This window comes from Heliangelus exortis, chromosome 9 (assembly GCF_036169615.1).
Source record: "Heliangelus exortis chromosome 9, bHelExo1.hap1, whole genome shotgun sequence".
In the NCBI taxonomy this organism is placed as follows: domain Eukaryota; kingdom Metazoa; phylum Chordata; class Aves; order Apodiformes; family Trochilidae; genus Heliangelus; species Heliangelus exortis.
In genome coordinates, this window is record NC_092430.1 from 18,854,654 (window position 1) to 18,867,028 (window position 12,375).

At 41.2% G+C, this 12,375-nt stretch overlaps 2 protein-coding genes across 3 annotated transcripts in view; one reads left to right on the forward strand and one right to left on the reverse strand.

The window, feature by feature from the left end:
• Nucleotides 1-1,943: 1,943 nt before the first annotated feature.
• On the forward strand, nt 1,944-5,874 carry DNAJC19 (DnaJ heat shock protein family (Hsp40) member C19). The gene is made up of 6 exons (XM_071752598.1): nt 1,944-2,068; nt 2,555-2,606; nt 2,869-2,942; nt 3,294-3,370; nt 4,231-4,301; nt 5,306-5,874. Exons 1-6 carry the CDS (start codon nt 2,066-2,068, stop codon nt 5,374-5,376), a joined length of 348 nt encoding a protein of 115 aa, XP_071608699.1. The 5' UTR covers nt 1,944-2,065; the 3' UTR covers nt 5,377-5,874.
• A 1,492-nt stretch (nt 5,875-7,366) lies between these two features.
• The window catches only part of FXR1 (FMR1 autosomal homolog 1), a 31,617-nt gene continuing 26,608 nt past the window's right edge, over nt 7,367-12,375 (reverse strand). Inside the window, exons 15-17 of one of the 2 annotated variants that reach the window (XM_071752595.1) lie at nt 11,724-11,804; nt 9,231-9,322; nt 7,367-8,384 (exon numbers count right to left, since the gene is read on the reverse strand). In XM_071752595.1, coding sequence (XP_071608696.1) covers nt 8,214-8,384; nt 9,231-9,322; nt 11,724-11,804 — 344 coding nt within the window. In that variant the 3' untranslated portion in view covers nt 7,367-8,213. The remainder of the gene's footprint in view (nt 8,385-9,230; nt 9,323-11,723; nt 11,805-12,375) is intronic. The other variant, XM_071752596.1, reaches the window with a different exon arrangement.

A 12,375-nucleotide genomic window follows, 5' to 3' on the forward strand; every position in this document is an offset into this window, starting at 1 on the left:
AGAGGGAAACTGGGATTCCCCAAAGGGATGTCCCAGTCAGCACCTGAAGGAATATTTCAGGTAGCATTAAAAAGTAAGTCTACACACAAAAAAAAATTCAGTGACTTTCTTATTTCACTGATAGGGCATGGGTAAAAGACACTGAAACCAGAGAACTTTTGCATGTTCTAGTGCCCCTAACAGTCAGTATTATTCCAGCATGAATCTGAAGCTTGCCAGACCACTTGTTATGCACAATTTCAGTGTCACAGTCATTTGACAGACTTCCTGTTAATACCAGGTTATGTGGGCTCTTGTGTGCTCCTGACTGAGCCCAACTTCTTGGAGACAATGAAATTATATACAAAAGGTATATTTTGTCAACAAAAAATCTGAGAAGCTCTCTTCTCACAAGGAGAGGGACTTCCTTACCTATTAAGTGCAAGACCAAAATGACCACCTATTTCTTTACTTGTGTCCCACATCAGCAGTATCTTAAGCACAAATTCAAAAGGAAAAAAACACAATCCACCATGCAAAACTTGCACTAGGTAGTCATGGAGTATTATGTTGTGCCATGCTACACAATCATACCTTTCCTACCATGGCAGAACAAATTCAGATCCTGTTTTACATATGACAGACAGAAATTAATCAACCTGTGTGCAAAGGGCACAAGTGAGATGTCCCAGATCCAGAACATTAGTAAGAAATGCTCTTACATTACAAATGAGATTTTAGAAATACTTACTAGAAACAAGTCTCTGATTCTCCCACAAGACAGTGGCTAGAGACTTGGCCTGGATGGAACACAAGCTGCACACTTGGTAAAAAATTAAGGATTTACATAAATTAGAAACTCCTCTAAATGAAAGAAGTGTCTCAATGTCAGTATCCAGAGAAACGGTGCACTTGGCAAAGATGTGGAAGACCAGCAAATCACAGAATCATAGAAATGTGGATTGGAAGGGACCTTAAAGATGATCCAGTCCAACCCCTCTGCCATGGGTAGGATCCCATGAGGACACTGACACCTTCTACAAGCACAGAGGGTGACACTAAAGCTTTTCACTCCTATCAAACTATCAGCCAGGAGCATTCAAGAGCTTCGAGTTGTGACCCATTTGAAGTCGTAACTTAGGGTTAAAGGCTGTCATGGTCCCACTGCTGCATTACTCAGTTTCTAAAATGCCTTCAGACTAGAACGAGCCTGGCAGATGGACACTTGACCGGTTGTGCTGCTCATGCTTGTGACACTGTATTAGGAATAGATTACACTATGTTATTAAAAACATTTGAATACAAGTGCCAGGCCTGTAATCCTCCCTCATTGAGCTGTAACCTTCAGCAATCAGAGTGCTGAGTGCATCCAGCTGGCACTGGTGCCTGACCCAACACCAGAGCCACCCCCGAGGTCGGTCCCGGTGCTGGCAGCACTGCAAGGGGGGGCTCCCTTTGGAAGGTTGAAGCCTCCAGGGTGGGCTGATAAGGCACCAGGGACAGAACGGAGGCTCACAGCAAAGTACCAGAATAAAGGACAAGAAAAATAGGCTGGAAGAAAAAAACACTTTTTAAATAAAATAAAATAAAATCCTATCTAGGGTGCGATAAGGCTCCAGATCAGGAACGAAATACGAGCTGTGCCATCATTTGGCCCTGCAGCCCCGGGCTCTCCTGCAGCAGCCCCTGGAATCTCCGTCCCCCGCCCCGAGCTGACCCGAGATAGCCGCCAGTGCCACCCCGGGCTCTGTCCGTACCAGCCGGGCGCTGCACGGCACCCAGGGCCGCAGCTGCCGCTGGTCCGGGGGGGCGATGACCCTTTCCGTGCTCAGGGGAAGGTCCTTGCTCGCTGCTCCCCTCCACTCCCGACCTACACCCACCGAGCTACCCCTTTCCCCGCAGGGATCGCCCCTGTCCGCCCCCGCCGGTCTCCGCCCGCCTGCCCGGGGGCGGTGTGAGCAGCTCCCGCCCCTCCCCGCTTTACGGCAGACGGCGGTGCCTTTGCGACCGCCCCCGGTGCCGTACGGGCCCCTTCGCGTTCTCGGGCCGGCGGTCGCCAGTGCGCGGTGCCGGTACCGGAGCCGCCATGGTGAGTGAGCTCGGGGGCCCGGGCCCGACGGGTATCGCCGTAGGAGCCCTCGGGTGGTTATGTCTGGGCCGGCAGCTCCCGAGCCCTTCCCCGGACCCAAGAGCTCGGCTCGTCCTTGCGGAGGGGCCCGGTGCCCTGCGCTGTGCGGGGAGGGCGCTGCCGGGCCCTGAGCTCCTGCCCCGGAGACTCCGGGGTTAAAGCGGGGCCAAGGGAAAGGACGGTGCTGCCGGGCTGGGTTTCCCCAGTCCCGCAAAGCTGGGGCGTTCCCGCCCCCCGCCCTAGGGGTCCCAGGGCCCCAGCCCCGCTGCCTTCCCCTTGCCCCGGCGGTCACCGAGAGCGGCGGAGCCGAAGGACAGCGTAACATTACCGCTGTGCCCTGGTCATGCAGCTGCCTGCGGGTGTACTTGTCCGACCTGCCGGGTGGGTTTGGTTTGCGCTGTTGTTGTTTTTCCTTTGGTAAACAAATGTCCTGTGTTCCCTGTGTAGGCCAGTACAATGGTGGCGGTTGGGCTGACCATAGCGGCGGCTGGATTTGCAGGTTTGTAGATGATGGGAGGACACTGAACACCCCTTGTACTTAACAGTGCCTGGGTCAGAACTGGTGGCTTTTAAGGGTAGCTTAATGGTACAGGACACACTTGGGAGAGCTTCCATCGAGAAACTTGACTGTAATTAAAGAAAAGATGGATGTTATTACTTTTTTTACAACCTCTAAGAGTTTATTCCATGTTCTAATCCACAAGTTACCAGTTGCACTGAGTTACAAAATCTTTATGACTTGTTTAACACATTTCTTTAAGGTCGCTATGCAGTAAAAGCTCTGAAGCAAATGGAGCCACAACTAAAACAAGCACTTCAGAATCTACCAAAACCTGTAAGTTTTTATTTTATTGATAGCATTGTTTTTTAAAGTTTACTTGGTGAAATACCTACAGCCTGTTGTCTCTGTATAGGCTTACTGTATTTTCTTCTAATACTGAACAAATTTGGTCAATAATAACAGCATTAATGTACATGATTCTGGTGGTGGTGAACTAATAGAGCATTGGTTTTGGCAAGTTTAAGTATGCATTTAAGTAACAATATTCTACTTCAACTGAAATTCCTTATTACAAGTACAAAAGAACTTTTGCAGTGTTCTCACTTTTGTAGCTCAGCAGCTACAAAACCAATCATAAGTTGTTAGAAGTTATTGTTATTTAAAATAACACATTTTCTCTTTCAGGACTTCAGTGGTTATTACAGAGGTGGATTTGAACCCAAAATGACAAAACGAGAAGCAGCTTTAATACTAGGAGTGAGGTAAAAGGAAATCTATTACAAATGAAAGGTAAAAAGGTGACTGTAGTGTTGCTGAGCTACTGGCCTGATCTGAAAGGACATAATTCTCAGTGCTTTAGACTGCCCTGTGCCCAGCTTCCCCTGGGAATGACACTGCCAGGTCAGGCAGTAGGAAACAGCCTTTGAGGATTTTCTTAACTAATTTGGGATTCTTTATAGAATGTTAACTATCTTAGAACTAGCTCTTAACTAGACTCCAAATCCCTAGCACATTCAAAAGCCACGTACAGGTCCTGGTATATCTGCCATTTCAAGAAGCTTTGGGGTTTACTCAGCAGGGGAACATAGTTGTGCTATTTGGTTACTGTCACTGCTGGTGAATTTCAGATGGAAAAAAAAGTGGAACCCACTTTTTGCATGTGGTGTAAATTCATGACTTATTCCAGAATATCTTAGTGACTGGCATGGTGGCTATCCCTGCCAAAACTTGGAGATACTTAAGACCAAATATACAAATGTATTAAATAAGATACAGAATAAGAACAGTGTCTATTTGAAGGTAAATCCCAACTATGAAGTTTTCATACAAACTTTGGTGTTTTGTTTCTTTTTTAATAAATCAAGACAACTTTGTGGTTTCTTTTTTCCTCCAGCCATTAAGAAGTTATCTCAATAAAATATTACAATACAGTTCTGTTTGTTTTCAACTGTGTGACAGTCACCCACTGTATCATTACACATTAATATATTAAAAAGGAAAACATCAATGTAAGCCAAAGAATTTATGGATAAGAAAGAGCACTTGCTTGTTCTGAGGTAGCTTTTAAAGATCTGGAGGATTTTAAGACATTCCATTAAGTCAGTTTTTCTTTCTTTTAAAGCCCAACAGCCAACAGAAGTAAAATTAGAGAAGCTCATAGACGGATCATGCTTCTGAATCATCCAGATAAAGGTAAATTAAGTCACATTAATTAATACATTTTTGATGCAGGTAGGGAAGAAGTGACTGACATATGACTCCCTCAGGAAACTTCAGTGAAAACAAATTTTAGAGTACCTTCATCCTTATGGCTTTTATGTTTTGTCTACAGCAAGCAGTTTCAGTTGGTCAGCTTGTTAATCAGTCTTCTGTGCAGATAAGATTAAAATTTGATTTGTTAAAATGAGATTTAAAGTTGCCTTAATTTTAAATGAAAGACCAGAGTCTATTTGTGCACTTTATGCTCCATGTGAGTACACTGGGAATTAATGATAAATGGCAGGTATTGAGCCTCCTCTGTATGTTCTAGAGACTGATTTATGAAATATTTCTGTTTCTGGTATTCTGAAGGTTCAGAATGTAGTTATGCTTAACCTTAGTAACTCCAGGCATCTCTACCTGTTCTAAATTCTGTTTACTGCAGTGAGTCAGAATCATGTTAGTGCTTGGCACTCTAACTTTTTAATCCTCTCTTGAAAGGTAAAATGGCTTCATTTAAAGTGACTACTGAATTTCATTACTTTCATGCACCAAAATCCAAAACAATCCCCATTTGTAGATTCTGTTTCACTGTCCCTATAAGTCATTTGTGTGTTACCTTTACAAACTGAATGAGTCCCTTGGCACAGCTGCAGCTCACATGCTGGCCTTGAACAAGGGGGAAGGTTTATCTGCAGACTTGTTAGTTTAAGGCTGTGGTATTCACAACAAACTTTGTGCTAAGTCATTAGTGACCAATGATTTACAACTGCTAAAACTGGAAGGAAAAAAAAACCTTTCCAGTAAACAAAAAGTAACCAAACAGGACTGTGCTGTCTGCTTGTCTAGATAACTGCAGTGGCTCTGTGTGTAAGCTTCATGGCTTCAGTTATAAGCAAAATCTCCTTTTTTTTTTCTTGTGTACTGTTGTGTTACTAGCAACAGAGAAGGAAAAGACTTTGTTCCTCTGATGTGACATGAGGTTATCTTTCTTCTAGGTGGTTCTCCCTATGTAGCAGCCAAAATCAATGAAGCTAAAGATTTACTGGAAGACCAAGCTAAAAAATGAATGAGAGACAAAATCTGAGGGTTCGTCCATGCAAATGATTATTTTTGATAAATGGCTGAAGAAAAGTTCTAATGTCAGTCTTTGACTTAATATAAATGAAGGTGGGAATAGGAATGCAGGGAGGTACTTCCCTCCCCATGCACTTAAGTCACTTTTTTCAGAAATGTGTGAGGGAGTGAGGCTTAAACTTTTTTTTTCACAGCTGTTCATTATTAAGCAGCAAAATCAAATCTGCCACTCAGATATTTTCAGTGTAGAAGAGCAAGAGCATGGTTTGCCCATGCCTGTTACTAGCTACAGGTGGACTTAGATGCTGTTACCTAATTTTTTTTAAACTACCTATATTTGAAGTTCATGCTGCTGTTCTTTCAAATACTGAAGTCAGCACGATGAACTTGTTTGGGGAGGGTGGAAAACATCAAGAGGATTTATTTCATGGGAAGAACTGGGGCAGCTGTGTGGGTGTCTCTGACTGAAGAAATAAAGTATAGGAAACAATGTCCTGGGTTGTCTTTGCCTTGTGAAAAACAAGGTTGGGTGAGCTGCTGAAGTGCCACTGCTGGGTCTGGAATGTCCTAGGTTTTTTAGTAACCCTCAGTTTTTAACAGATTTTATAGTATTTTAATTCCAAATATCTAAGTTCAGTACTATCTTTTCTTACACTTCTGAGTCGGAATTCACATAATAAAGTTTGCATTTGTAGTAATTAGGAAACAGGAACTCTGTACATAAGACAATGAAGTGACCCAAGCTGGATTTATCACACTGCAGGAAGCCTGCCATACCCCAGCAGCTGCCTCAGTGAGCATGGGTGTCTTCACACTCCCAAGCCTCTTGCCAGTCTTTCTACAACTATGGTAAAGCTGTTGTACAGCAGATGTAGGAGTTAACACCCATCTCCTCATAAATGCAAGGGATTTCAGAGCTTACCTTTTTCAGAACCAAAAAGCCTCTGCTGTGGAGTGGTGTGAGCAGCTGCTCCTCCTCTGTGCCAGCACGGGCTGCTGCGGGGCTGCTGCTCTGTGGAACAGTTACAGCTATTAGTAAGTACAACCAGGACAACTGTAAGGAGGAATTCTGTGCTTTCAGAAGACAGCTCAAACTGGTAACAGGAGTATGGAATAGGAAATGTTTAGAACCTCTATAGAGAGACGTTTGCTTTACTGCAGCATTTTAAGTGCAAGTAAAAAAAACCCCACAGCTGAAGCATTGTCATGCTGCAGTTCCAGAGTGTGCTTATTTCAAGCCGTAGCAGAATGTTACTATACTTAAAGGTTCTCCCTGCCAAAAACCTTTTTCTAAACACAGCTCATTTTCCTTCCCTGTTTTTTAATTTTTCTTCACTCTCGTGGCTGCCTTATCAGTCGAGATGTTTGTGCAGAGAGTTGTAATTTACCTGTTTGTTCTCCAGGAGGTAACATTATTGATGACTGTCAACACTTATATTACAAACTGCACATTGCCTGGAATAACATGCCCAAACCTAGTTGGTACAGCTCTTCCATAGCTGTATCAGGCAGGAAGATGGAGGCACAGGTGGTTCAAAGCACTTGTTTTTTGTCCTCACTCACTTCTGATGACAGCAGGTAAGATTATTTTTTTCTTTTAAGTCAGCACAACTTCAGCTCTGTTTGCTCTGACTTCTTACAACATCTTGCTATCAGGATTTTTCCACACCTGTGTTTACTGCTTCATTGCTCTTGCTCACATGCCTGAAAAGATGGGTGTCTACTTCTGTATTAAAAACTACCTCTGCATTAATTCCTACAGATGTTAGTCTGGTTAGGTGATGCTCCAAGACTTGTTTTTAGACTTGTTAACTGATGTTTTAGGTCACCCTAAAGAATGGGAGATTAGCATGTTACAGACTCTTTATGAAAAGAGTGAGGTTCAAGCTGCCTTGCAAGTCAGTTTCAATTTTTAGCATCAACAGCTTGAAAACCTTAAAAGTCAACAGTAATTTAAATTTCTGATAGAAACAGTCAACAGATGGAAGATCAAAGTTTATTTTCTTTTACTACCAGCATACAAAAAAAACATATTGCACATCAAACAACCAAAACAAAAATAAAAATACTCTACTAAGGACTAACATATGTAGTTTATACAGAATAAACTTTCTGGAAATTGATCTTTTCAGTAGTTCAGGTTACGTCTTATGAACATGACTAATTCAGCTTAGTGTTAACTAAAGCTATGTTTGATTTTTAAATACTGTACAGTTTAATAAATAAACCAAACAAAGCCTCAATGTAGAACAGTCACTGCCAATGTCACCCAGTATCCCTGCAGATTATGAGAATTTAACAAATGTATTCCAGTGGTCTGCAGATTTTTCCTCTACATACAGCATTTAAAAAACATGTATTAAAACAGACCAGTTTCCAGACTAAACTAATGGAGAAATTACATTTCAGTGCAAAATATTTTAGACTGCATTTCTTTCTAGTATTCCTCAGGTGAAGAAGTGGTTGCATATTATTAAAAATGTAACAAAAGCAGCTAATGCTTTCATAAAGAGTATTATGTTAGGGATCCCCCTCACATCTTTGCCATATTTTGAAAACAAAATAACATTTCCTATAGCCAGCAATTTTGTTTATTTAAATGTTACATATACTATCTCAAGGCACATCTGATGATATATTTATAACACAGTAGGTGTCAAAGTATGTTTAACATATGATTTCTTCAGGATCCCTCCCCTTTCTGTATTCCAAAATGGAGGAACTGAAAGTGCGGTGTCAAGACTGGCGATCCATATTCTATCTTTGGCAAGCTTATACAAGCACTATTTTAAATGTAATGTAAAAGAACTGTAAACTAGGAACTTCAGTTTATGAAACACCATTCAGCACTGCTTCTTCCTGATTATTTCCATCCTCTTGAACAGTAACTTTCTTTTCATCAGGGCTGTGCTGTAGTTTAGAAGGCTCATCCCCAGCAGTTGTAGCAGGACCATTGATGGCCTTTTCAGAAGGGCTGTTCTCATCAATCGCATCTTTTGCCTTGCAAAAACAAAACCAGGGTAAGAGTAAAAATTCTGTGAAAATCAACAGGGCATAACCCAATTCCCAGTGGCTCACACAGGAACTCTGCAACAGGCAGCACCTCTTGCCGCCCTGTGCCAGTATCCCATCACTTACAGCACCCTAAGACTCACCTTGTCATTTATTTGATTCTTCTTTATCAGACGCTCACAAGGAAATTATGCCAAGGTGGCCCTGAGATGGCAGACCCCCAGCACACCCAGAATGTTTTACTTCACTAATTCAACTTGTCTAAGCCAAAGAATATGTTGACTGAAAAGCTGTTTCACATCCCTTTTAAAATCTCTTTTAAGATTAGATTCTATTAATCATATATAGCAGTGGATCTTCCCTGTTTTGTTGAACTCAGACATAACTTGTGGCAGTTAAGTTCAATGTTACTTTAGAAGTAAAGGAATTCTCCTTTATACAGTTCTGAGTATTTGCTATGATACGCAAATTTGTATCATTAAGTCTTTCAAAATTACTTTGTACAAGTCACTGAACTTGCTACCTAGTATCCTCTATGTATACCTCAAGACTCATCCATGGGTGATTTTCACATTTGTTCACATAATGCTCTGTTAGTAACTGTTGTATTTTAAAATGTGCAGAGACTTCATTGAGCACTGCAGGGGTCACTGAAGTCTGCAATGGGAGTCCACAAGCTAACGTCAGTTCTGTTTATTCTGGACCATTTCTGCTTTTAATGATTTATTCTTGAACTCAAATGCATTTGTTGTTAGACAGGACAATCTAAACAGAACATTTCTTTGCTGCAAGGGAAGGGGAAAAAAGGAAACCTACATAAAAAAAAAATCTTACCGTTTCTTTCTTGGTTTTGGCTAGTGGCTCCTTCGGAGGGTTTCTCTGTCTGCTTTGTGATTCAGCTCGTGATATATAATCAGCTACTGTTACTGTTCAAGGAAAAAAATTACAGTGATGCTCACATCAGAAGTCTGATCAGGCACTACACTTCATGTGTCTTTTTGTGTAAAAGTTATGCTATAACTGGGAAACACCTCACAGAAGGCCTTCACACTAAAGGTACTGACTATATAGCAAGGATCAATTTGTTTCTATTGTTAAATAGTTTTCACTAAAATCAGTGCTAACATGATCTGAGGGTGGAATCAAAGTTAATAAAAATACAATTTTGGTCCAATTGTAATTTTTATTGGAGAATAAGAGATCAGACTGCAGGTTCTTCAAACCACCAACTGTCCTTGGGGCTTTACTATCTCAAGTAGCGAAGAATTATACACTGATGGAATTAAGGCAAGTTCAAATAGGAGAACTGGGGAGGCTCAGAGGGTGGTATCACTTATGATATAAGTAGCATTCCAATCTTTGTTAACTTCATGAAGCAACAGGCAAGAGAACTCGCCCTCCTGGTATTGAGAATGCAACCCCAGAGCTAACTCTGGCTGGGGGTGATGAACTGGTGAGGAGCTCACCCAAGCTCAAAAGCAGAGCAGCCATGGCTGCACCACCACTGCTACACTTACTGCTTGCTGGCCAGGGGGTTTCTGACCTGTTCTTAACACCTCAGCACATGTTCCTGTAGCCTGGTTTTGACTTATCCCACCCATTTGTAACCACACCAATTGGCAGTTACAGTTATTACTACAAATTTAAATAAACACTTGTATTTTTGATGAGCTAAAGCACATTAGAGTTGGCAAGCATTATCTATTGAACATTACAGTCAATTATATTTAGTACATCATGCATTCAGGTGAACTATTCTTCAGGATAGGGCCGACTGTGCTTGAAACCTCCATGAGATGAGAGGTATGGTACATGAATTTTCTGTTGCAGTAATTGGACTTGTTACAACTGGGTCTTTGAGTAGCTGTCAAGACAAGTCAGTTTCTGCATGGGAAGAATTATTTCTTCAAAATGAGGTCTTTACCCAGCTCCTCTAATGTAAAGGTAAAGCAGATTTTATGCACCCAGTGTAAGACCCCACTTCTTGATATTCATACAAACAGGAACCCAAAACGTGTAACAATGTAAATCAATCTAACTAAACGATTGAAGTACATTGTTAGCATTTAGGGAAGGCAAAGTTCCTTCTGTCTTAATTTCATTTTACACTCACTAAGTATTTATGAAGAGATGAAGTTATGAGCACATTTTCCACAAAGCTAGTAATAACTACCAATAATCTTACTGTTGTTTTAAAAAATATTATACAAGCTAAAAATGGTACCTTGAACATGGGTGCCAACAGAAGAAAATACTGGTTGGGAAATTTTGTTTTTAGAATACTTAGATTCAAAAGCAAAAATATCATAGCTTTTGTAGAGATGACTCCACTTTATATGCTGGCTGAAAGCTTTTTACTTTTTCATCTAATTTATATTCTCATACCACTGTTATAAAACTGTGATGTTGAGAACTAATGGGTTACTTTGGATCTGTCTGGGGTCTTGAGCAGTGTTTTTTAGAGGGGTGTGTGTGGTGTGGTTTTGGTTTTATGCTTTTTTTTCCTTCCCCAAAGTTTTAGTGTAATTCAACAGTTTTTTTTTCTTCTTTATCAAATGCTGTATGAACACTACAGGTATAAGGGGGGGACAAACCTGGGTGAAATTTTGTACCTGTCATGGTAGAAGCCCCTCTGTTACTACCCTACCCAATAAGCATTTTCTAAACAGGGCATTGCACTGGAAATTAGCTAGTTCACCTTTAACATTTCAAGTGTTAGTACACACAAAAGAAATGCAACAAGCCACAATAAAAAAAAAAAAAAAAAATCAAAAACATGCAATTTCATTTAAATTCCTCCTCCTTCCCACCCTCAATTTGTGGCCAACTTAAACATATTCACAGAAGCGGGGGGACTGCCAGCAGCTCTGATACAAGCAAGGGACTGGCAGACCCCACGCAAGCTCTGCCAGGACACCCACACCCTGCCATCCCACCTCTGGGCTCCTCAGCCAGTGCTGAAAAGGTTGTGTCACATTCAATGCAAGTGCATAGAAGCAAGTGAGTGCAGACCATCAACCTCCACGTTGGTCTTGATCCTGAACCACTGATGTCAACAGCACCTTGGCTGTTGACTTCAACGAGAACCGGATCAGAAGCATAATTCTTATGTCCAAGCAAAAAGTTAGACATTATAAATTAGTTTCATTAGGCAGATTAAGAACTCTTTAAAGTTCTCCTAGTAGAAGAAATATCTTTGATCTTTGTCTAGTAGTCTTATTAGTTATTGAGTAACCTTTTTACATTATGCAGCTATATGTAAAACAGCAGACACAACATTCTCTCATGCTTTTGACCTGGGATTACCCACAGCTCCACTGGAATTACCTGGCTGTCTATCTTCTGCCTGACCCCTGAAGCGACGCCTGCGGCTACGATTGCGTCGCTGGGGTTTTTTGTCACTATCATCTGCAATTGCAAAGTTTACCATGAACTATTTCTGACGATAAAATAAAATAAATTCTTCAGCAGTTTCAGCATGGGGCATTTAAAATTGCTTCTGTTAAAGAGACAGGCTAAATAAGTCAGGCTGAAAGAAAAACAGAATTTTACACTGAAAGCATATACAACAATGCAAAACCTGGTTTTACTTTTTTTGCTCTTGGCTCATGAAAACATTTAGGCGTATGCTTAGTAACCTTAGATTTCATTTATTAAGTAACCATGTCAATTTTTAGCCACATAACCCGTGAAAGAAGGCTTTTACTACATCATTAAGCAACAGAGTATATTCCTGTCCCAAGGAACGTTAAGAAAATTTACTGAGGTAGTCTTCTGCAGAAGCCAGGTAGAGACAATTTAACAGCTACTGAAATAGCTTTACTGCTTCTGATACCGAGATTAGCAAGGAGAAAATAGAAAGATGATCCAGCAGCACCCTTTCTATGAAACAGCAGCACTGATGGGAAACAGCAAGTTGGCCTTTGTTGTCTCTGTCAGATGGTTCTTTACAAGAGAGACACACAAGTACTGGTGGAGC

What these genes read in the sequence shown, in the direction of transcription:
- DNAJC19 (XM_071752598.1), top strand. An exon ending in GCTTTAATACTAGGAGTGAG is followed by an intron (nt 3,371 to 4,230) that starts GTAAAAGGAAAT and finishes TTTCTTTTAAAG; the next exon opens with CCCAACAGCCAACAGAAGTA. An exon ending in TCTGAATCATCCAGATAAAG is followed by an intron (nt 4,302 to 5,305) that starts GTAAATTAAGTC and finishes TCTTTCTTCTAG; the next exon opens with GTGGTTCTCCCTATGTAGCA.